Genomic DNA, 24,525 nt, shown 5'->3' with positions numbered 1-24,525 from the left:
TCGGCTCACTGAATGTTTGTGTATTTTGTACAAAATTAAACTATTCTTCTTTGAAGAATTCATAATTGAAAATCCTGCTCATGATACTCTTCACACCAGAATTTCAGAAGTGTGGAAAAACCCACAAAATCATCCCTACTACTAGCCCAGCAGTCAAGCAGTCAAAGATTAGAGTTGGCTTTTTAATTGGAGATGAAAATCCCACTGCTGTCTCTTCTACTTTTGTTTTTGCTTTTCATGGAACAAAACATTTTTATGAGGTCAGAAGAAAATTTCTGAGTCAGCTTTTTTTCAGGGGATTCCATTCCAAATTTTCAAACGTACACCGATTGTGATGATGCGACCCAAGCAAAATTGGAGGAATCTGTGTGCCTAAAATATATATCCCTCTTTTAATCTATCAAATTATGTGCTTATATCATATGCTCCATTACATGAGGCACCAACAAACCATCAAACTTCAATTCTAATGGCAAGCAGTGCAAAATTTGCAAGCAGTGCAAAATGCTGCTAGAAATACATTTGCATCAGATAATCTTTTTTGGTCATGAATTTTTCAAAGAATGCAATGATTACTCATGGGTTTAAAAAAGGCATTCCAGAGCTGTCATGCATCCCATGTCATGTCCCAAAGAGCAGCCTCATATTCAGTGTTTTGCGTGCTACAAGCAGAACACGGTGAGATAGCTATGAGTGTTTCCACTGCAAAGCCTTTTACCTTACCTTGTAATGGAACAGATGATATCAGGATGTTAATGAAGTGTGTCTGGAAAATAGTTTTCTGGTACTTTATGGCATCAGCCAATATTACTTTTATTTAGAGCCCATCAAACTATCATAACTTGAGATGCAAAAATGTGAACCAGTTTACTGTTTTTCAAAACCCTGCTGTTTAGAGCCTTCTGTTGCAGGATTTTGAGTTTCTGTAAGGATTGGCACCTTGTCTCTAGATTTGAAGTCCTGCTTGGCACAATAGTATCTAGACTACTGTCTCACACAAAACTACTATGGGCAGAAAAAAGAGAAAGGAAAAAAGATGGTATGCACTGTCTGCTAGATGCACAGTCATGTCCACTATGACAAAATGACAAGATTTGCAATAAGAGCAGTAGTTGTCATTTACTTATTAAAATTCTCTATTATTTCAAGACAAGATTCACCATATAAATGAGCCATTTTTACTTAATCAAGCAGAAGTATACCCAAGTATCACTTTCTATGCATACTCTTCTCTATTGCAGAAAGAAAACTTGATTGAGATGTGGTAACATGCCAACTCCTCACTCAAAATGTTCTCTTTAAGACTTTCATAATGTTTCTGTAAATATTGTGTGGTGAACTGGCCTTTAAACTGAATCAGTTTTGACATCTGCAATGTTACTCAAATGGGATACTGTTTAGATAGTGTTAGCTTTGTAGCAATAAGCTGTATGTATAAAACATATTTTAAAATTTAATATGTCAATATGGTAGGCATAGTCCTTGTTTATATATTTTATTTTGTGTCTACATTATTATCTTCAATGTGATGTGCGACTATCGATTTTGTCAAACAGGCAGTGACTGAAATCCTGTTAGGAAGAAGCATGATAATGGGTGGCATGTGTGCAGTGAGGAGTGAGTGTTATACATGGATTTCCATTGGGGTAATGATGCAGAGGAATTGCATGTCCAGCAGGGATGTCAAGTGCATTTATGCTAAAATAGACAAAAGCATATAGATTATGAAACCTAGGGGCACCACTCAGATCCAGTACTGCTCAGCAGTACCAGTTCCTTGTGATTGGAATGAATCCTATGAGAGGGAGCTCAGATTGTCCTGATGGAACCCTTTGATGAAGGAAATTTTTCCTACTGTTAACACCATAGAAACATATTTTCCTCCTGCTTTATCTAAAGGGTTTTGCTCAGGTTAAGTAAAAGAGCAGCTGCATTCCTGGCCAGCAGCAAACTATGAGATATTTAGCTTGATGTAGACAAAATATAGAAGCCCAGCCTTTTAATTACCTGTGATTTTAGCACTATCTTTCAAACCTAAAATGTGCCACCTTATAAACAAAAGTAATATTGGAAATACAACTGCAGGATGCCACAATGCTGCCTTTTTGTTCTGACAAAATGGGTTTTTCTTTGCACTGTGGAGAGGTTTGCATTTCTGGAATATTTGATTGGGTTAAGAGATACATTTGCAGTTGTTTCAGGTTGTAGTGTCTCTTAAGCATAAGCTTAGGATAGTGCATTTATTAAATGCTAGGAGATAAAGATGAGACATCAGTGAAGTGCTTCTTACTGTCAGTAACCTCTGCCAATAGACCAGAATTGAGCCATTGACATGGGTACCTTCTGAGTTTAATGAAGGGAGAGGGTCTGAGAAGTGTAGCCATGAAAAGTCATGGTGTTGTTCAGAAACAAATTGGACTTTTATTGAAAATCCTGTTCTTTATTAGATAGCTTGTATGTATTATTATAATACTTGTGTATAGCAATTGCTGCAAGGAAGCACATGAGTTGTTTTTCTGTTCTTTCCCATTTTACTTGAAGTTTATGCTTACATTACCTATGATTAATATTTCTCCAGACATGGGAATGAGTGTACAGGAAGGAAGGAAGGGAAGGTAATACTGCCAGCTTGCACAATTGTGCTGGAAACAGGATGACATTTAAGAAAACCATGGCACTGCCTTCATATTTTCCTGCTTGGAGTGGCAGAGAACTCTGTCCCTCTCAGCAGGGCAGCATCAAGGAATAGAAAAGATCCTTTTCCCTTGCAAGGACAGCAAAAAAATCTTTTTGGTCCTTTGCCACAAAGGAAAGAAGGATGCAAGCAGAGGAAGGACGTGGCCTCTGGTGTGACTGGCTTCTTCCACATGCAGAGTGTACTGCTGTGTGGCTCCTGAGGATCTGCAGTTACCATTGTACTGAGATGCCCTGAGTGATTTTGTCTTTCTGCTCAGACCAATACAATGCTAACTATTCTTCTTTCACGTTTTCAAACTTCTCTTCAGAGTCATGAGAGAGTTGTTAGCAATTGTATTACTTTGGGAATCCTTTATGGGCTTTGTGCCTTATGACTGAGCTACATATCTTGAGAATGATGTCTGAAATTTCATGTCTCTCAGAAACTGCATGTCAAATCTCCCACTGCAGAACAGCCTTGAGCCTTGCCTAGGTCTGTTAGACAAGATGGCTAGCATGCACTGCTGGAGACTTTGTACAGAGAGGTGGGGCAATCCCTAGAAAAAGTTGGAATGTGCCATATATATTTTTTAATACTGAAGACAGCCTATCTTGGGAAAATTGGGGAAATTGTAAGGTGCATGAGAGAGCATTTGGTGCTCTAGGCCAAGTGCAAGCAGCTGCAGTGGGACAGATGATGGCAGTGAAGAAGCAGAAAGCATAAGAATAATATATAGAGAAATTATAGAAAAAGAAATTATATAAAAAGAAATAGACCTATGGAGAGAAGTGGTTGTTGAGTTGAGCTGGCTAAAGAGAAAATAGCTGGTCTATACAGAAAATATGAAGAATGGCAGGGCTGTTTTACCACAGGCTAGTGAGGGACCCTGTAAAACTGAAAATAGCCCTGACTTCTGCATTTTCTTCTCAAGTGAAATTTTTGTCCAGCAATTCTCAGCCATGCTACTAGGAGAGGTTGTTTCCTCCTGGGAGATCCAAAAAGTGAAGGTCAATTATATACAGGAGAAACCTCTGTCAAAGCTCAGCATGAAGGACTCTCTTATTCCAGAGCCACACAATAAATCCAGCATTACAGTGTGCTCATCAGAGGCAAAACAAATATGTAACAAGGGAAGGGAGAAGATTTAAGTGTGTACTTGTGAAAGAGATATGCTGTGCAAATAAATTACAGGTCAGGCTACTGAATTGCCCACTCCCTAAGGAATGTGGGGTATTTACATGAAATTAAAGTCACAGAATTCCCAGCTGAAAAGGAGATAGATTTGCTAGGAAAACTGACTGTAGTTTCAAAACCAGGCATAATTCCACATGCAGTTGATTGCTGCAAAGCATTGATAGCTCTTATCTTACCAGTATTGCATTTTGTTTTATTTGACTGTGCCAGGAACTATAACCATCCTTTTCTTTTCCTGATATTTTAGGTACAGAGAGAACTGGCTGCTGTCATTGCCTTGAAAGCAAGGAAGTCAGGTGAGTCAGGCTGAACTTCAGAGGGCTTTTTGTAATGCTGTTCCCTTTTGTCATTTCTTGAAGTATCTGAATTGTCACTGCTGTCTTTTTAATATGGGGAAGAAAAGATACTGATGGAGAATCTGTGTATACAGCACAATGCAATTACAGCTAAGCTTCTCTCCCTCTAGCTCATTATGTCTAACAACATTGCAAATAAAATCAGTGTTACGGTTCAACTTGGGTCTCTTTCTGGCCAAAATCACTATTTCCTCTAGGCTTGCTCTTTATAAAAAAAGCTGATGTCTTTATTTGACTTAAATTTAGGACAAATATGTTGGTAATTTTCCTTTTTTTTATCATCCAGTATTTCATGCCATCATCTTTTCTGCTTTTTACCAGCCCAGCCAGGTGTTTTTCTTACTGCTAAAGCAAAAGGACAGCTTCATGCATGAAGGTGTTCTTTCCTGCCTTTTCATCTGTATGGCTGGAGAGGCAAGTCTCTGATTAGGGCAGGAGAAGGGAAAGGGCAATTGGATAACTGGAAGTCTCTGCCAGTAAAAGCACTCCCAAGAAATGCCAGTGCCACAGTGCAAAGGCACAGAAATTTGTGGCCATCTCAGCTCCATCAGGGTGTGGTAGCACAGGCACTTCAGCAGGAAGAGTCTGCACTGCTGAGGCAAGGAAGGAGGCAAAGAAGCCAAGTTGTGTTTTCTAGGCACTGCACAGCAACCAACAGAACCTACTTGGCCAGACCTGACTCTTTACAGGTTAACTCTCTGGTGGCTTTGTGCAGTGTCTTCTGCACCAGGCTGAATGTATTTCTAAAGCAAAACAGAGGTGGAGTGACCTTAAATTATTAGTGTGTTCCCAAAGCCATTGAGTGCAATTTGAGTGCATTTTCACGGAGCATCTCTTGTGATTATCAGTGATTTTTCTAGAAATCAAAGTCACAAATCTTGTGCTTGAGCTATTTTCTGGCTTGTTCATTGTACTGCATCTCTATCGGTCTGTCTGTGACTTACAAGTACAGCACAAAATTTACTACACACACGCACAACACACATCATGTTATTGTAAACTGGAGGCACCAAGATGATGTGGCTGGTGTAGCTGCAAATATTTTCTTGTGAAAATGTAAGTATTATAAAAAACCATTCTAGACATAGTTTGATGCTGTTTTTTTCTGGAAATAGAAGTACCCATAAGTTATACCCACACTCATCTATAAATGTAAATCTGTGGAAAGCGAGCACAAATGTGAGTGTGAATTCAGACCTGAATTTCTTCTATGGGCAAGCTTTACTTCTGAAAGTGCTGTAGTAGTTTATGATGTCAACACCCCTCAGCTGCTTGCCCTTACCTGGTGTCACCCCAGTCCCACCTGACTTGTAATGGCTGAACATGGAAATGCTTCTGCTCTGGCTCAGTGCAGAGGAAAACAGGCTATTTTAAAGTGCTCAAGATAATCTCTTATTTTGCTGCTAAATGGGCTAAGTATGGTGCCATGTATGTTTACTCCCTGTTCATGGAGGTATAATAAATCTCTCTGTTTTTAAGCAGTTTTGTCAGCAAATATTTCTATGGCTATGAGCTATAAATAGAAGTCTTTCCCCCAAAAGAGTTATTTTTAGCTGGAAGTAGTCTCTTATTTCCTTTTGGTGGATGGTTGTTAGAGTAGAATATGGGGTGGGCATTACATTAGGAATGAGATGCAAGAGATGAAAATCCAAAAGGAGAATATCTCTTGGAGTCTCCTTTTTACTGTAATTGCAATCCTTAATGAACAGGTAGAAATATTTCACTTAAAAATTACAGCCTTAAAAAAATAAAGCTCCTTATAAAGCTTTGCAGTGCTGTCCAGCCTTTTCTAATACATTAATGTAAACACTTAAATATCTGTTCAGATCTGAACAAAAGATAACTCTTTAGTCAGTTTAACTAGTGTGTGTTGTTGAAATTTGCATTTCTTTATGCCCCATCTTGGATGCCTGTAAAAAATGGGAGTATGATCAGGCATAATTGTAAGGTCTAATTTAAGTTAATGCCTTCAGTAAAGTAGGTGCAGAGTAAATTAGGGTGGTTGGTTATGCTCCTTTATTTTATTGCTGGTGGTTAAATTCACAGTGTAGCAGTTACTGTGAGTGATCAAGCTCTGGTCTGCTGTGCCTGGTGAAGTGAAGCAGGTTTCAGAGAAAGTACTTCTGGAGCTGTAAGCCACAGTATCTTTCAAAGATATTGTTCCTCTAATCCTCTCCAAGATTCCATATAATTCCAGGAAATAAGCCACCAAAAGTCAGACAAAGAGTTTATTTTGGCTTGAAAAGAGTGGAACATGGCTTTTTGGGCCAGCTGCCCTGGGGAGCTTCCAGGCTGGTGTGAATGGCGTGGGAGCCTGGCTCATCCACCCTGGGACTCGTGAGTGGGGAGGGCAGGCAATGAGCATGGTCCAAACCTGCTGTCTGGAACCTGGCTGCAGAGGGTAATTGGTTTATTAATTAAAAGCTTTCCTAGAGATCAGTAGCCCTCCTCCCCCTTTAAAAAAAAAAAAAAAAAAAAAAGGCAATTTTGCCTAATACAAGGACTATATAATGTGTTCCTGAATTGTTTAATTTCTGAATGTACCTCTGTTCTTAGAGAGACCCTTCACAGTGATTTAATTGTACTAGAAAAACTGGCTGATTTAAGTTTTTTGCATTATTTATCTAGAACTGCTCTAGTAATCACTATGTTAAGTTGCATGGAAAGCACTACGCAAGCATATAACACACAGCTCCCTGTGCAAGAGGTGATGATGTTCCAAGTAGGAAGGTTTGGAGGGCAGGGGGCAAGTATTGCCTTTGGTTACCTGAATGAAACAGTTTGGTTTTGTTTAAATGAAGCTAGGGTTTGCTACCTAGTATATGTATGTGGCAGGTAGTAATTGCAACTATTGCAGTTTTGGTTGTGGCAGAGGTTTCCACACTGTATCTGCTGACAAATACCGAGGTAGAGACCTGAGCCCGCTGCGGGTTAGGGCACAGTATCAAATTCTTGCTAGTACAGGATCTGACTTGATGGGGAATGTCTGCTACCAGAAAATAAAACACCAGCTGGGTGTGGGGTAGAATGCCTTTCCCCAAGAGCTGTTCTTCTGTTTTTGCTGTGGTGTAGAAGAATAGGAAAAATTCATAAAACTGGCAGATGCTGAAAGAAAAATTAAGAACCTGAAAAATTAAAGACTTCTGTGCTGTGGGAAAAAAGCTCTGTTTTCATATTCCAGATGTGTACTGCAAGTATACCACTCTGATAACAAGGCATATGCTGACAGAGACATGCTTGAGAGCCTTCATGCAGAGGAAGCTCAGCACTTTTAGTTTCTTTGCAAATAAAACTAAACCAGGGTAAAATAAGTGTCTGTAATTCTGAAGTGTTGATGGACCTCGGTAACACTGTTGACTTGAAATCACATTTGTATTTCACTAGAATAAAGCTCTCATGATAAAGGTGACCTAGGAGGGGGAAATGAGCTTGTGTACTTCTCTGTGGCTTATAAAAATGCATTGAAATAATTCTTTCCTAACCTTAGAAACAAATAGATTAAATGCTGTCTTCTGTGGTTTGGTGAAAGGTCTTGGGGAAGCAAATAACTGGAGCAGAAAGGAACTTTTCCTTTAATTGCAGGCACTCAGCATTAAATTGTTTTGTTTATTTATACCTTGCTGGCTTCTGATAGCTTCTGCAAATGTGCTGAAACCTAACACAAATGCAGCCTCCCCTCTGAAGGTTTACAAGGGTTGGCATTTATCTCAATTGCTTGTCATGGCTCATGACGTGTTTCTTATGTGTTAGAGATGGTAGCTAAAACAAGGATAAAAAGCAGCAAATAGCCTAAGGCGGGAGGCTTTAGCTGGTGGCAAAGCTACACGGGTGCATGTGAACTGATCAAAACCTGTCACGTAGATGCTTTGTACTGCTGTTAATCCCATCCACAAACAAGATGCCTTGCATTTCTGTGCACAAACCCATGGCATCACCCAGCAAATCCCTTCATAGTAAAAGGAATTTCTATAACTATATTTGTGCAAAGGATCAATTGATAAGAGCATGGCTCTTGTCTTTGTGTTTATGAATACAGGGGCTAATTAAGATAATAGCTGACAGGGTATGGGTGAGGTAGGAAGGTGGTGACTCAGCTTCTCCCCAGGCACTGCAGGAGCAGCGGCAGGTCTGTGGGTGCTTCTCCCTCCCACTGTGAAAGGCAGGGCAGCCACAAATATCCTAGAACTTGTGTGTGGTTTTTCTCCCCCTTATGAATGATATTCAGGTTTCCACTATATAATTAGATACATTTAAGTCATGCCATTCTTGAATTGGCAAGCTCTATTGATTTTTTAATATGTCATTTACATTTTATTTATAATAATGTATAACAATGTATTAACTCCATATTTGAGATCTTCTGGATTGCCTCCACCCTATTCTTACATATATGTATGCATAGCCAGCCTTCCCCTTTTCTTTTGTATTGCTTCTGTCAGAACCTAACTGCCTATGTGATTTGCTTCGTGTTTTTATTTTAGTGCAGGCGATTCAATATGAAGCAGTCACTGGGGCTTGAGCTCTGCCAGCATGAATGAAAAGCAAGCTGTGAAGAGCTATTCCTTTTCCCAGGCACTGCAGCACCTCCACAGCACTGCTGTCAGGGCTGATTGCGTGACTGGACTCCAACACACTGCAGGCAATGTCAGCCCGGTTAAACACATGAGAACAGTCAGGCTGGGTCAGGTTAAAAGTCAGTCCAGCCTCGCTCCTACCATGAGTGATGAGTAGGGGATGCTTAGAGTAGAGGAACAGAGCGAGTACAGTTCTTCTGTGTACATACTCAGCATCTACCAGCCTGTGATAGAGGGATTTGGCTGTACCCACAGTGCTGTGGTAGGTAACCCTTGCTGGACCTTTTCTCCATTAATTTACCAAACTGCTTTTTAAGCCTGCTTATACCCCTGACCTTCATCATCTCTTATGGTAGCAAGTCTCACAATTCACGTGTAGTGTTTTAAAACATATTTTTTCTTGGGTTTTTTTTTAAACACATTTCTAGGACCCTCACTCTGTTGTGATATAGCTCTTTCCTGACAGAGAGTGGTGAATAATCTATTCCCTATTTGTCTTTATTCTATTCAGGATTTTGTGCACATCTGTCATACCCCTGTGAGTTGTCTCCTTTCCTGGCTGTTTCACCAGTCACTCCTCATACCAAATGTCTTCCATTAAATCTGATTATCTTTGCTACATCTATTATATATATTTTGAGATGGGGCAGGCATAACAGCATACAGTATAGCAGCAACATGTGCTGGAGTTGACGCAAAGCAAGAGTGGCAGCTTCTTATCAGGGTGGAGAGGTGGAGGTATGTGGGAAGGAGCCCAGTAAGACACTCTTGGCACCATTAAGCTGTTTTATCAGCTTAGTTAATTCAGAAAACTGCATCTTTATCTTTCCGCCCATTTCCTCAAGTAGTACAGATCCTTCTGAGACTTCTCAGTAAATTTATTCTACTATAATTAGCAGAAGTTTTGTCATATGGTGCTATCTGAATGTCCTATGCTATCTTATTCATTTTATTCACTTGTAGAAGTGTTTTTATATAGAAAATTAAAATCATTACAAATTTTACTTAGGTTTGTATACACACTTGAAAAATTACATAACAAATACATGATCAAAGGTCATCCAAGAATGGACCAGTTCAGCATTTTGTGTAAGTTTCAAACATATTAAGGACTATTGAATTTACATGTTTCATAAACAACCAGGTATTCAATATCTTTGGAGTAAACATGCACTGTTTATTACCACTTATGCTACTGAAAAAGGGTATAATGAAGTATGAAAAAACTTGGTCCTATTTACAGAATAAAGTGACAGTCATGTGCAAGAGAGGTGTGCATTTTCCCTTGTGAAAAAAATGAGAAAATTTGAAGGGTGGGGAAAGGGTGAATCAGCAGGATTTTACTGCTTTTCTGTTCTTTTCATATCCCTTTTCAATAGGCTTGCTTACTTAAGTAGTACCTCATTCCATTACAACCTCCAGTTCCTCCAAGCACCCAGTTGTTTAAAACAAGGGCTGAAATTAGTAAACTGTGTGGAATGAGAGTTCTTCTGCAAATTCTTCTGCAAATAATACTTAGAGGATTCACCCTGATGAAATGGCCACTTATAGTGAAGTTGCAGAATAACTCAACTTCTGTTGTGCTTCTGTTAGGCCATGGTGACTGTATCTTTATTTTCCCCTGCCTACTGAAATGTTATCCAAAGTAAAACTTCCCCTGAAAACATAGCTAGCAATATTTTAAAAGTTACACTCTACTTTAGGGTCTTTCTTTAAGGTCTGTGATTTCAGGTCTTGAAGTAAGGGAGATGATCTTGGTTTGTTCAGCCTAGAAAAGAGGAGGCTGAGGGAGAGTTCATGGTGGTCCATCATGATGGGGAGCAGAGGTGCAGCACTGATCTCTTCACTCTCGTGACTGGTGACAGGACTCAAGGAAATGGCCCCTCAAACTAGGCTGAGTCAGAGGAGGTTTGGTTTGGATATCAGGAAAAGGTTCTTCACTCAGAGGGTGCTTGGGCACCAGAACAGGCTCCCCAGGAAGATGGTCACAGCACGAGCTGTTTCTGAGTTCAAGAATCTTTGGGGCAACACTCTCAGGCACATGGTGTGATTCTTGGGGTGTCCTGTCAGGGATGATCCTGATGGGTCCTTCCAACTCAGCATAATTTATATGTGACTCTATGATTTTAATCATGTTAGCTTCTTTAAGCAATGATTTTAAAACATTTTGTGCCCTATTGAAGGGAATCCCTACACCTAGGGGCCAGTGGAGGTTACAATGATGTATTGCATCACAGGGGATCCTTCCATTATTGCTAAGATAAAGCACAGAAATGAAAAGGGCAGGATCAGACCCCTTCTGGACCTCGGGAATGATGCTCATTTGTGCCCAGCCTGAGTGATGCTGGGGGTGGGAAATGCTCTGGACAACATCAGTGAAAGGACTACAGAGTAACACTTACCAGCTGCTGTGTATTCAACAGCTGATATAAGGCAGAATGGACTCAGACCTGGAAAAAGAAGGAAAAGAGCTCTCTGCTGGGAATTGTGGTGAGAAGGATTTTGGCAGTTTGTGGTTTTGTTTTTGCAATTGTTGTAGAACCTTGGGCATAGTTCTTTCTGAGTGATCTAAGGTACTCACATAGAAGAAATCAGCAATGCAGAGTAGCTGTGTAGAGGAAAGATATTTTGCACATATGCAAAAAGAGGCAGCACAGTAAGGTCACAAAGACAGCAGTTGAGCAAAAAACAACCCCCAGGTGAATGTTTTGTTTACTGGGGCTTTGGGAGAGGCATTTACAATGAATTCACAGAATTTATTTATTCAGAGTCTTCTTTGTTTCCTGCTCCTTTCCTGGCCATGCCTGGGGGATGTTTCCATGGAATAGAGCCCTGTTTCTCTTTGCACCAGCCTGCTCAGCAACAGCCCGTACCTCCTTGTTTGATCTGTTCCCAGCAACCATTCTCTGATGGGGTCTTTCTTCTCCATCCTTCTGTCATCTAATTTCAGACAAAACTCTTATAGGTACATTCACTACCACGTGATTTTAGAAAAAAATTAAATATCATGCACATGAGAACAAATATCTACAATTACTAGATAAAATTTAAAACTTTCTGCATTCAAGCATCAAATGGTTCCCCTTGAGCTGCAGTTGATACAAAACCCCTTGATTTTATCTCTTCCTGTAGAAATCCTACAGCACTTTCATATAATTTTCACTTTTTTTTCTTCTTGATAAAAAATATGACCTCATATGTTCACAAGATGAGTATGAAATATGGCTTTATCTTTCCATGCATCACAAAGGGCCAGGCATTGCAAACCAGATCTCCTCTGGCCACATGAATCAACAGTAGTTGTTTATCTATTAAAAAATGCCTGTCTCGTTTAACCAGAGGTATTTTACAAATTTTGTTGCTCAAATGCACCATTACCTTGCATGAAATGTGGACCTTCAAAGCCAGATATAAGAGCCTGGGGCTTTGGTTCTTATAAATAAAATAAACAGAAATTCCTAACAAAACCAGTTGTACAATAATGTGAAATGACCATTATCTGACTGAGCTGGGAAATATTGGTGGTTTTCTTGGTACACTCATTTTTTTAATTTATAATGGCTATATAATGTAGGCAGACCTGAGCCTCATTTAAAGTAAAGTTTGTTCTTCCTGGGGTCGTTTAGAAGCAGTGGGAAGGAATGGCGCCTTAATGGTGATCAGCAAGACCAAATCCACATCTGCCAGCCTCCTTTCTTACCACAATGGCTTTGCTCTGTTTAGATTGGAGATACCTACCCTTGCTGTTATCTGTTCCTTTTGATAAACTCTGAAATGAGAGGAAATGCTCTTGCATCATTTTCTGGAGTCCTGTTTCCTATTTGAGATTTGAGAAATGGCTTGTAGCACTAGGACCTTTGGGAACTTCTTTTTCTGCATGGAAACTAATCAGAATAATGAGTACCCTCTGTGCAAATTCAATATTAGTTCTACACCTAAGGTCAAGCAGAAGTTAATGACTATTTTTTAAGTACAGAAGTCAGTTATTAGACCAACATTACATTTCACACTTTTGTAATTGTAAAATAAAATGCTGGAGTAATTTATGTTAAATTGATTTAAACTACAAAGCATAAATATCATAGCATCCCAGATTAGGGTTTGAGAGAAAATGGCATCGTTGTCACTTGTGCAATAGTTCATTCACTGATTTCCAAGTATCTTTTTTCCATCTTGTGCTTGCTGAGCTTTTTGCATACAGAGGTGCTGAACAATGCTGTAAGCGGGAGCCTGTCTCTAATAATTTTTGCATTTTCTTTGTTTCTTTAATTAGCTGATTTACTCAGCTGATTGCACAGCTGTCTGGGCAACACCCCCCCAGGGGTCTGCCAACTGTTTCGGAGATATGTAATGTACTCAGTGAAGGGAAATCTGTATGGTAATTTGCATGTATATATGCAGAAGTAGCAGGAAGGAATAAGAAAGCTCAAAGGCAATTTTTGTATGGCTAATAAAAGGAAACATGTTAAGGATGAGCTTAAAAAGCTTTCTCTTTTCAGTAATTTCTGAGAAAAGATTACTCTTTCATGGTAAATAAGGAACCAATTCTCAGTTGGAAGGTTTTGTTCCTGGGATTATTGCTCTCTTACAAGCAGCTTTTGGGGATTTCAGAGATACTCAGTGCTTGTAAGTTTTCCCCTTTGGTTTGGAAACAGAACTTGGAAAATGCAGGAACATGCATGAGGATGTGGTCTGGTCTAAAATGGTCCCCAAATCCGAGGTTTGCAAAGCTGCTCATCTGCTTTTCCATTGCTCAGCACTAGTGCTCTACATAGCCTAGAGGATCTGGCTTTTAGTTTCCCCAGTGGTGTCAGTATGAGCTATTCATTTTTTTCCACTCTGATAAATTAATAAGCATCAGCAAACATTATAACACTGTCAAACAGCTCAGAGCTGCCATAGTAACCAACCTCCCTAGAGCTCGCTGTACACCCTCCACAAAGAACAACAAGGGATATCACAAGTTCCATTGTTCAAAATAACAGTAAAGTTTTCAAAAATAATGACATTAGCTTAGTTGTGTGATTAAAAAAAAAACAAAATGGGGGGTTGTGTTTTTTCTTAAAAGCTTCACGCCAGCAACTTCCATTTGTAAAAAAACCCAAAACAAAACAAAACAAAACCAAAACAAAATAAAACCAAAAAACCCCAAAATTTCAGAAGATAAACAAACATTTCTCTTAAAAATTTGGAATATAAAAAGAATCTAGAAGTTGTGAACTTCTCAGAAGCTGACAATAAATCAACTGGTGCAGGCTGCTGGCAGTTCTGGAGCCTTCTCCCCGGGGAATATTCTTGCAGATTCCTGAGGTCTTGTTGGTTTGACAGGGACAAAACAACTCCCACAACAGGCTGTAACCATCCAGCAGGGATGAGGCAGTGAAAGTCTGCTGGCTTGTCAAATAAACGAAGTCCCTGTGTTCAGAAGTCTCTTTAACTCCTCCGAGGTGGGAATATGTCTCCTATGTGTAGACAGCACGTAGGTGGCTTTTACTTACTGGCTAGATGAAAGAGATTCATACATGAATTGTGATCACAGAGTACTGAAAAGGCTGAAATCATACAAAGGGCAGACTAGTTTGATGTTCTAGGATGTTAGCAGGGTAAAGAACAATACTAAATAATAAATTAATGTCTGCATTTGAAATGAAGGAGCATCTCTGAGTTCATAAGCAATATAGCCTTAGGGGTGACCGAGCTCTGTATGGCAAGCAGAGCTACCTCTGGAGGGGCTATGGGGGCAGTGAAGTCCCCATGCAGCCTGAGCACTCCCAGGTGAGCCGGGCAGTGTTTGTGCAGCTGGAATCCCCCATGCTCAGCTGCTACTGAGGCTGTGCCAGAGGGTTTGCAGCGGGCTAAGCGAGTTTGGTCTTAGCAGCAGCCTAGGGCAGTGCAGAAGCATGTCTGCTGAACGTGGTTTGTGGGCTCTTGTCCCCCAGAATCAGGTGGATAAATGGATTAGATTGATAGATTTCACAAGCTCAATAGATGGATTTCACAGCTAGCTCAAGGGCTGCAGCTGGAGTTGTGTGGCACAAGGGGTCTGGCAGCAGCGTTGCCTTCACGAGTGTCCTGTCCCCCTGCCTGCTGCCTGGGTGCTCTGTTCTCAGCCAGGTTAGTAGCAATCCTTTGCCAATCCACAAATCCCGAATGCCTTATGGCAGCACAGAGTGGGAGCAGTCAGTACAGGGGGGTGGGACAGCCAGCAGTGATGGGAAGCTAAACTGGAATGGCCATGTGGGTGCCACCCAGAGCCAGCTGCTTGCAGATGGGCAGATGTCCTTGCCTGTTGTTCAGCAGCAAAATGATAAACTGTGATGGCAGTCCTTTCCTAAGCATTTAAATAATTAGCTTTCACAGTTAACACCCTATTAAGCCAAAGGAGGAAGTTCACACCTCTCCTGGTGTTATTGTTCCAGTCTGGCTGGCTGCAGCAGCGGAATGACGCTGGTGCCTTGGTTTGTGTTGAGAAGGTTATCTTTGCAGCCAGAAGGGGTAGAAAGAAGTAATTTCATTTATAGAAAAGGAAGAAAGCACAATAAAGCAAAGCCTTTGGGAAGATTACAACGCTGTGGGTTCCAGGAGTTGCTTTATGTGTGGATTTTTTTTTAACTGTCCTTCCCACTTTCAGTTGGGCAAATGATTCTGCTATATTGAACAAGACAAAGCATTAAAATGACATAATGTGCTTGTAATATTATGTGACTTTAAAAAATCTTACTCATCAAATGTAATTAATGTAATTAATTACCTTCAAGTTTGTGGCATAAAGCAGAGTGTGTAATGGAGGCACTGCACTGTGGGTACCCTTGGCAGATTCCTCCATGGGCAGGGGAAGGTCTGTAGTGCTGCTGGTGTCTGTTGTTACCCCAGTGGGTGCCAGCCTGTGCAGCTAAGGTGACCTCTTTAGCCTGTGTGTTGTGTTCCTTGCTGCTGGAAAGACGAATCCCTTCCAATGCTTTGAATCTACACTAAACTTGGTAGCACGGCTGTGAAAGCAGGGGGAGCTGGGTTGGTCAGTTCCAGTGTGAGCAATGGTTATGGTCCCTTTCCTTTCACACCCCGGTTTGATGGCTGATTCTGCTGTAGTAGCAGGAACAAAATTATTTCTTTTGGTTTCTTATTTCTTGATTATTTTTCCCTGCTGATTTAATTATCTGAAATGGAATTACTAAAGGACAAACCTCTCCCCCACAAGAGTTTTCTGTCCTAACATAAGTTTACAGAAGAATCTACTAGCAAAATCTCAGCTCTGCTCTGTGGGGCCACAAGGAACTCAGATCAGATGATGGCCTTTGTGTGTGGCCTTGAGTGACCATAAAACATCAAAATCCTGAATTCCCCAGATTAATTTGCAAATGGACATATTTGAACTGCACATTAACAATCTAATGCTCATTTGACTGTTTTTTTTCCACTCACTGTGACCTTTCCTCCAAAGGAGAAATGCTGCAGGTAGAAAAGGGAACTGATCACTCTACATTTGTTTGTAGTTTTTTTCCTGTCTCAGGTCTCAAGCCAGAACCCAAACATAACATTAAATGCATACATATAGAGCAGGGTAAACTACCTTTGCCTTTCCCTTTTATTGCTGCTTTGTAAAACATGCTGGGATATTTGTATCAGGGAGCAAAGCTGGATTTATGGTGGTGGAGAAAGAAATATTTGGCTCAGCTCCAAAGTTCACAACTTTTTTTGTATGTACAATTCCAGAATCAGCATTTGCCTGGGAAATACTTTCCCATCCCACCCTAAGCTTCCGCTTGCTTTTCCTATGGTTGAATTTGCAATGTCAATTTTTTTTTTAACAAAAAGTAAATGGCTAGCTAACAGTAAGTAGGGAATTATCCTTGAATTCTTGTATTTTGTGACAGAACTTATGTAGCTTGCACAGTAACCCATGAGAGCAGTGCCTGGGCCAATTAAGGAATGTCTATGCATTTTTATAGGGTTAGGAGGCACACTGTGTCCAAAAATACTGCAATCAACTTCTTACATGTATGTGATGGCTCCCAGTACCATAAATTTCTAAAGATACAAGAATATTTTAAGAAATATGTGGGTTTTCTCTGTTTTATAGACAAAACGCATAGTAATGTTTTCCTACAGAAACCAAGAAAATATAATTAGGGGTTGTTGCTTGTCTATATGGCCGCTTCAGCCTTCAAGGGACTGTGTTCTTGTGATGGGGAAAAGGTATGAGATGGTGTGATTCCTTGAGTGTTGCTCCCTGGGTGAAGTTAAAGGTTTACTTGTGGCTGGTCCTTATGGATTTGGATAAGAGGCAAGGAGGACAAAAAAAATCAAGTTTGTGATGGAAATTTCGTGAAAAAGAGGTCAAATGCTCCTTCTCTCCCAAGAGAGCTGCAAGAACGTCAGTGTGAGGTCTGTTGTTTTTCTTTTTCCTTTAAGAAAATATTTACTGCTTCTTTTCTACATTCCTTACACAGTCTAAACAACATTGAAGCCAAGGAGAGCTGGGTCTGGATGATAAACTTATTCAGGCTTTTTGGAGTTGAGTTGTGAAATTGCTGATATAAAAACTTTTTCTTCATTTTAATTTTTTTAAGCCATTCACTTAGAGTGCACTTAAACTGAGGCAATTTTCTCATCATCTTTAAAATTGCTCATGTTAAAATCATTCAACACTCAAGGATAGCTATATTCATTGGGGGCTGTGGACATGCACCCTCTTTCTCTTCCCCTTTGTGCCAGGTAAGAGATCTTGCTGCCCTCAGTTCTGGGTGTTTGCTGCTTGTCACTGTCTCCCTGGCCAGACACCATCCTCTCACCTGCCCACCACGCCAGGTCAGCCAGAGGTGCTGCTCCCTGAATGTCTGCCTGTTCATTTTGGTTGAAGATGCTCTGGGGTGTTTGCCCTGGCACTGGGAAGGGAAGGGGACACTTGTAAATTGAGGCCTGTGACAAGAAGCCTGCAGTTGGCAGGCACTAACCTTTTCCTCTGGCACAGCTGTTTGTGGAGCTCCCATCTGCTCAGGACTGTGGAAAAGCTGGCTGGATCAATGTAAATCACTTAAACCTCGACTCATGGCCCTGTTACCAGCAAGGTGCCACTCCTCTAAATGCCATGATTAATAGCCAGAGTCTGGGGGGATATTTTGCCCATGAGTGCCTACAGCAAACTGATTACAGAAGAAATCAGAAAATTGAAAGGAGAATTGAGGGAATGTTCTGCTAACACAGACTTAACAATTTGAGAAATTGCTCAAACCACCGATTTTTAGCATCTGTTAATGCCTTCTGGCATTGCAGCATTCCTCTCTCAGGCAGGTTGTTCTATAGGGGTCAACAAATCAATGTGCTGAGTGCTCCATGTCTCCCTCAGTGGCAGTGGGTAGAACAGGGTCATGCACATGTGGGACTGTGCAAGAGGATGGGGCAGCTCTTGGGGAGGAAGGCTGGGAGATGGGTTACACAGGAAGGAACTGCACAGACCCCCCAGCCTGGCTGGATAAAGCAGGTTGCCTTTAGAAACCCTGCACCATTAAAGCAGGGGTCACAAATGGCTGCTCAGGCCATCCCTCTGGGTCATTATGTTGTTCCTTTTCCAGACTGGGGCAGAGATATGCCACAAAATCCCAAGAGAGTTTTGGTTTTGCCTAGCTTTAAATATGCTGGGATCTAGTGCCCATTATACATGCTGTCTGTTGCAGCTACAGTCTGACCCCGTGTTCTCAGTATTCACCTTGCATTTTCAGAGGTTTGCTGGTAAAGTGATGCCTGAAAACCCAATGGTGAAGATTTATGTCAGAAATCTGATAATGGATTTAAAAAGATCCTGTAATGGAATAAACTGTATTGACAGAATGACTTATTTCCCCTTTTATAATTACATTTTTATTACCTTTTTTTTTTTTTTGATAGCATAACTGTGGGGGAAGAAACAAAATTATATCCTATATGGCATAGCAATAGCAGCAGCAATCCTGCCATAAGAAAAAATAAATCTGTACAATTTTTTTTAGAGGTCAAGAACAGTCCAAAGTTACTTTGTGTTTCAGTTGCTAGATGTTGCTTAAATGCTAGGCTGCTTTTTGTCTGCAGCAGACCCAGAGCACCCATGCAGACACACCCAACTGGACCTCATGGCTCACATTAGGTGTATGAGCATGGCCATGGTAACCTGGTTATGTCTGGAGATTCAGGCTGAAGATTGCATAGGTGAGGATGCCTGGGGAAGGTGATTCTCCTGCCTGCCAGCCCTTCTGCTCCTTCTGCTCATCAATCAAGTCCTGGGCTGCCTCAGCTTGCAGACATAGTTTTAAGGCAGCACAGGACAGGTGATCCTTGTCTGAACACACTGTGCTCTGGGCTGTGGCTGCTCAGATGCAGCCTGATGAGCAGCTCAGGAACAAGGGGCAAAGGAGAGAGGAGGTGGGCAGGAGGAAGTGCATCAGCTCAGCCCTCCCGCCCGTCCACCGAAGCCATGAGCCATGAGGTGTTCTTCAGGAAATAGATGCAATAGCTCTGCTGCTTCAAGGACACTTCTGGTGTCACAAATGCTGTGCTTAAACCTGGAAATCACTCAATATGTACTCAAGATCAAAGATACTTGAGTGTGGTTCTTCTAAGGCGATGTGTACAGTATAAGGTAAAGTCACTTTGCATGTGTTTTGTTGGGTCTGACTCTCCCAACCTGTCACATTTCAGAACATCTGAGGGATCAATGTCCCACCAGAATGCAGCAGGTGGCTGTGCTGACTGAAAGGGTACCTTGGGGTATAGAGAGTAAAACTGCCTATAGATGAGGCTGTTTGCAATACAGAAATCTGTGGTGTTCTTTCACAAGAGGTTCCTTGTTTCTTTAGCTGGATACTCCTAGCTCTGGTTTTGACCATTCAGGGGATTATAAGTTTGATACAAAACTTTAAAGTCTAGCAAAACTTGCTTGTTTTAAGTGATTTAAGTCATGTCAATTGCATGGGGTTGCTCATTTCTTCTATTGTGCCAGCAGCAAAGAACTTTTGATAAAACCTGTCCTGCTACCATTTATTTCTGGAGGTGATTTTCATGGCTAGTGGTGATGTCTGTTAAGATTGACATCACTTTGCTTACAAAGAATTTTCCAAGTCTGAGGTGAGGGATAAATCTGCTTATTTTGTTTAGTCTGACCTGACCTTCTGCAATATAATGGAAGAAGAGGGAGACCTTATTTTTTTATTGCTTAGGAGTCATGATGTCTTGTTACAATGTATGGAAAAGTGAAGTTCCTTTAAATGTCATTGTTATGTCAGGACTAACAGTAGCATGACTATAACTATTTAGTACTGGATTTTACTGCATGGGGAAAAATTAAGTATGCTGTGTTTAGCATTTTTCCAAACCCAATAAGGTGTACCTTATAGGTTCTGTCCAAAACCACTCCAGGAGTTTACTAGAATGCTAAAGTTTAAATATTCCTTGAATGGTCATCCTATTTGATCTAAACTGGGCCATGCCACTTTGCTGCTTTTTGTCATTTAAACCTGCCTGCTTCCAATATATTGCTCTTTCTTATTTTTAGCAATTCATCAAAATGAAGAAAGCAGCAGTCAAGAAATAAGAGGACTAGAAGATCTCAAGGATACCTCCGATGCACAGGTACATATGTAAGATTGATGGAGTCTTGGGAATGTTTCCAGATCTACAAGTTGAAGAACAGCTTTCAATAGCTCTGGGAAATGGGTTTTCCTCGATGTTCTGTGCAGGGAGCATGTAGGAGGGAGCAAGTCTGCTAGATCTCATCTTATGTGACTATTTAGAATAAGATTGATGATTATTCTGGGAATTAATCCCATGATGTTGCAATTGGACAGCATTCTTCAGCTATCTTTCTGCTCTTTATAGATAATACACATAGCATATACCAGATGTGAAAGTAAAATGAGATGTGGTTTAGGAGGCAAGGGCATATGACATTTTGATTGAATTTTAATCACTGTAAGTAGACATGCAATGAAATAGGGATACTTATTAGTCACTCAAGTGCAAGCAGCAACCTTCTTTTTTTCCCTAACTGCCCTCATTTACAACCAAAGCACACTTCTGGATATTGCTTGGAAGAAACTAAACTGCCTTTTAGAGTATTTTATTGTGGGATTGCTTACCCTTTTTAATTCTGTGAGTCTTTTTAGATTAATCTGCAATTCATTCAATCATTCCATTCATGCGTTCAAGCTGTGCAAGTGCAACTGTATTGCTCATTGTACTGGTACTGATTATTGCTTTTAATTTAAAATTGATTTTTCCCAGTCTTGACTGTTTTTTTCTCCTTCTGTTTCTCTTCCAAATGTTGTGTTCCCCACCAGTTGCCACCTTTTCTCCTTCCCCTGTATGCAGCTTGTGGTTGCTGCCTCTGATTTATCTCCCTAACATCTTGCCAAACTAAAAAGTTGTGTGCAAGAAAGACAGGATTTATGCTGATGTCTGTGAGCAAGCCTAGCTGAAAGGGTACAAGCCATGGAGTGCATTACAGAGATATAGGAAGGACCCAGAGGGAAACACTGACCTCACTGCACAAAACTTTGGATTTCTGTTTCTTCATTGGATTTTTTTTTTGGGGGGGAGGGGAAGGATTTAATGTATTCTCAGTTCTACTTAGTTGCTGTAGTTATAGTTTTTTGAAAATGTTTGTTCCCTTTTATGACATAGACAATGCATATGCAAAGCTCCTGTGTAGCCAGCTAATAAGATTACCCTGGAATAATTATAAAAGCCCATAAAAATGTATTATTGGGGTATTGATTCACCCAGATTTTAATTGACTGGAAACCAGCTTAAAATTGTACAATTATTAAATGAGCAGTTAACAAAAGCGTTCATGGGCTCTGCTAGGAGGAGAGCCAGGAGTGTTATCAAAGCAGTGTTTGCTCCAGTTTGTTAGTACCATAAAAATGACATCCAGTGAAGGCCAAATTTGTTTGAGTTTCTTTTAAAGGAGTGAATGACATTTTTCAGTTTAGTGGAACTGCACACATGACTGGAGAAAAGCAAGACATCCTGTCTTTGGAGGCAGTGGCACATGGTTTTAGATTTTCAGGTTGATTAAAGGTAAAGCCAGTAATAATTACATTTTTTCACCAGCTACAGAAAGAGAGAGAGGTATGGTGAAAGAAAACCAAACCACCACAAACCTTCTGTTAATAGAATTGAAGGATGTGGTGCCTGCTCTCAACACTGCTCTGTGGGAGAGAGGCCTGATTTACTCTTGAGTTAGTTGACAAAACTGGTAGAAGTGTGAAAAAAAACTAGCAAGGGGATTTTCAAAAGCAAACATGCTGTAAACTATATAAATGATGTAAATAAAAGATCCCATCTTGTCTTCCTAGGGATGTGTTAATTCACCTTTGTGTCGTTGCTAGATGTTCATTTATGACCTATGCAAAAGGAATATTTTCCAATGGATATGCTGAAACAGAAAGTATCAGCATCTTCCTCTTTCCACCCTCAGTAGAGACTAATTTGCTTTCATTTCTGTGAAACTTCTTAAAATTTCATTTCAAATGTTACATAAACACAATTATAGTAATTTTGAGCCATGAATGGGAGTAAAGCTTTACTATAAGTTACATTCTTTTGTCATTCATTAAGGTAAAGCCAGTTAAACGATGCACATTTTTGATTTTCACCTTCACATATGTTAGTAATTGTATCTGTTTTGGTCTACACAAATTAGAGGTCTAAGCACCAACAAGGGTTTTGGAGAATGTGTGCCTGCACAAAATGAAAATCAAAATTGTGCTTTGCAAGTAGGGTGACTTGCCTTTACCCTTTTGTCTAACAGCTTGAAAATTAAATTTGTATTGAGAAGTGAAAATGACCAGTAGTTGGAGACCGTCAACATTTTCCTAACCAGGTTTTAGAAGATCTCATCAATTAATTATTTAATTGACCTGGATGTTTTCTTACAGGTATTTGTACTGAAAAGTCAGTATACGTGAGGAAATCAGAACTAAAAGTAAAGGACTAATATTTTTTTCTTAATTATGAAAAAACAAGTTTAGCCTTTTGTGTTTCAAGTGCATTCTTTAGTCCCAGAGCTAAACATATGCAATTAATTTAATAATACCTTAACCCTCCCAGAAATTTTTTATCCTCTGGAGACTCAGTTAAATAAGAATTATTTTTCATGTTGTCTGCAACTCTTTAAATGAAAGAACTGTGACAGGAGGAGGGGACATTTCAAACTGTATATTTCTACTAGGTGGTTGTTGTAGGTCATGGACTCCCTTCTCTGAACACATGTCCTAGCTCCAGCCAGGACAAGGTTAGTCTTTGCAATAGCCAGGACTCAGAGGTTACTCTATACCACCTCCTATCATTGGTGGGGGCAGGGGAAAGGATTCTCTTCCAGGCTGGGATATTGTGGAGGAGGCATTGGTTGGGTACTGTCTGATGTTGAGGGGTTTCCATGTGAATCATTCCTTATTTGTACTCTATATATCATTATTATTGTTGCTGTTACTGTTTGTTTTCTTATCTCATTGCTCTTTTCAGTAAATTGTTCTTGTCTCAACCTGTGATCTTTGCCTTTTGTGCCTCCAATTCTCTTCAGCTACCCAAAGGAGAAGAGTGAGGGAGCAAAGGTGCCTCATTTAGTCACAGTGGGAGCACTAAACAGGGGAGTGCCATTCCTGAACCAGAGCAGCACAACAGGAAGGTACAAAAAGTGCCTCCACAGCACTAAGAGCCCAGATCCAGAGAGAGTCAAAATCTTTATCATCCTGAATTCCTAGCAGGTGATACCATTTTGGAGTTGTCGTTAGCCTACATTACACTGATGTAATATTCTGCTAGAAGCATCCTGCGGCCATGAAATAAGCAGGCTTGATTTAGTTTAGTCCCCAAGCACTCAAAATGTTGGAAGTGAAGACATCAGGCCTCTCAAGTCTTAGGATCCCCATGCAAATTACTGGAGAAAAAGGAGAATATTAGGAAACAATTGATCTGACCATTTTTAAATGTCTATTGTAGAGTGAAAAAATAATCTCTTCCTAAATGCGCCTTTTTCTCTATTGATTAAACAACTCTGGACAACTAGTTCACTATATTCTTCCACATTTGATAAAATCAGTCTTGCTGCTGATCTGCAGGGGATAAGAGTGTGTTTATAAACCAATGTCTTCGATTTAGGAGATAACGGACACTGAACTCATGGACTATGTAAGGAATTTGAGATTGGGCAATGTAATTCCTTAAATTCTCAGTGGACTTCTGACCTTCAAACCAGGGAGTAGGCTCTATATGTAGGGAAGCTGGGTTCCTCAGGAAGCTGGGCTCAGGAGGAGCACAGGACATTCAAGGGACAGGCTGTATCTGAAATCCTTTATTCATCAGAGCAGAAGTGTCTGATGCAGACTTGGGAGGAGATGTCTTCATCCTGACTGAAAGAGTGTAGGCATGTACAAATTTCTTAAGATGAGTTGGGTAAGGTTGACTCTGGATTTGCTCGTGGAGCCCATTTTTTCCATAAGCCTTCAAGAACTTATTCATAAAGTGGATTTGTTTTCTTCAGCTGAAGAAATCTTAAACCCCACTTGTTGGTTGGAGAAACCATCAAGCTGTAGGATGATTTGGGTGGGCACTGTCACACCTTCATCTGTCATGGACAGGAATTGCTCAAGGCCAAGGGATTGGACCCTGCAGGGTTAGCAAGTCAGGGCATCCCTAGTTTTTGGGCCTGACTCCCAAGATGTGTTGTGAATTCTGGAGTAGGTAGTGATTT

General features: G+C 40.4%; 1 protein-coding gene across 1 annotated transcript in view; it reads left to right on the top strand.

Moving 5' to 3' along the window:
* Window positions 1-24,525, top strand: part of RAPGEF5 (Rap guanine nucleotide exchange factor 5) — a 156,747-nt gene that overhangs the window by 40,076 nt on the left and 92,146 nt on the right. The window contains exons 7-8 of the mRNA XM_058024290.1: window positions 4,119-4,167; window positions 20,326-20,402. Of these exons, the coding sequence (XP_057880273.1) occupies window positions 4,119-4,167; window positions 20,326-20,402 (126 nt within the window). The remainder of the gene's footprint in view (window positions 1-4,118; window positions 4,168-20,325; window positions 20,403-24,525) is intronic.

The sequence above is a fragment of the Melospiza georgiana genome, chromosome 1, assembly GCF_028018845.1.
Source record: "Melospiza georgiana isolate bMelGeo1 chromosome 1, bMelGeo1.pri, whole genome shotgun sequence".
Classification (NCBI taxonomy): domain Eukaryota; kingdom Metazoa; phylum Chordata; class Aves; order Passeriformes; family Passerellidae; genus Melospiza; species Melospiza georgiana.
The sequence above is the reverse complement of the archived record's forward strand: the minus strand, read 5'-3'. Positions and strand labels throughout refer to the sequence as shown.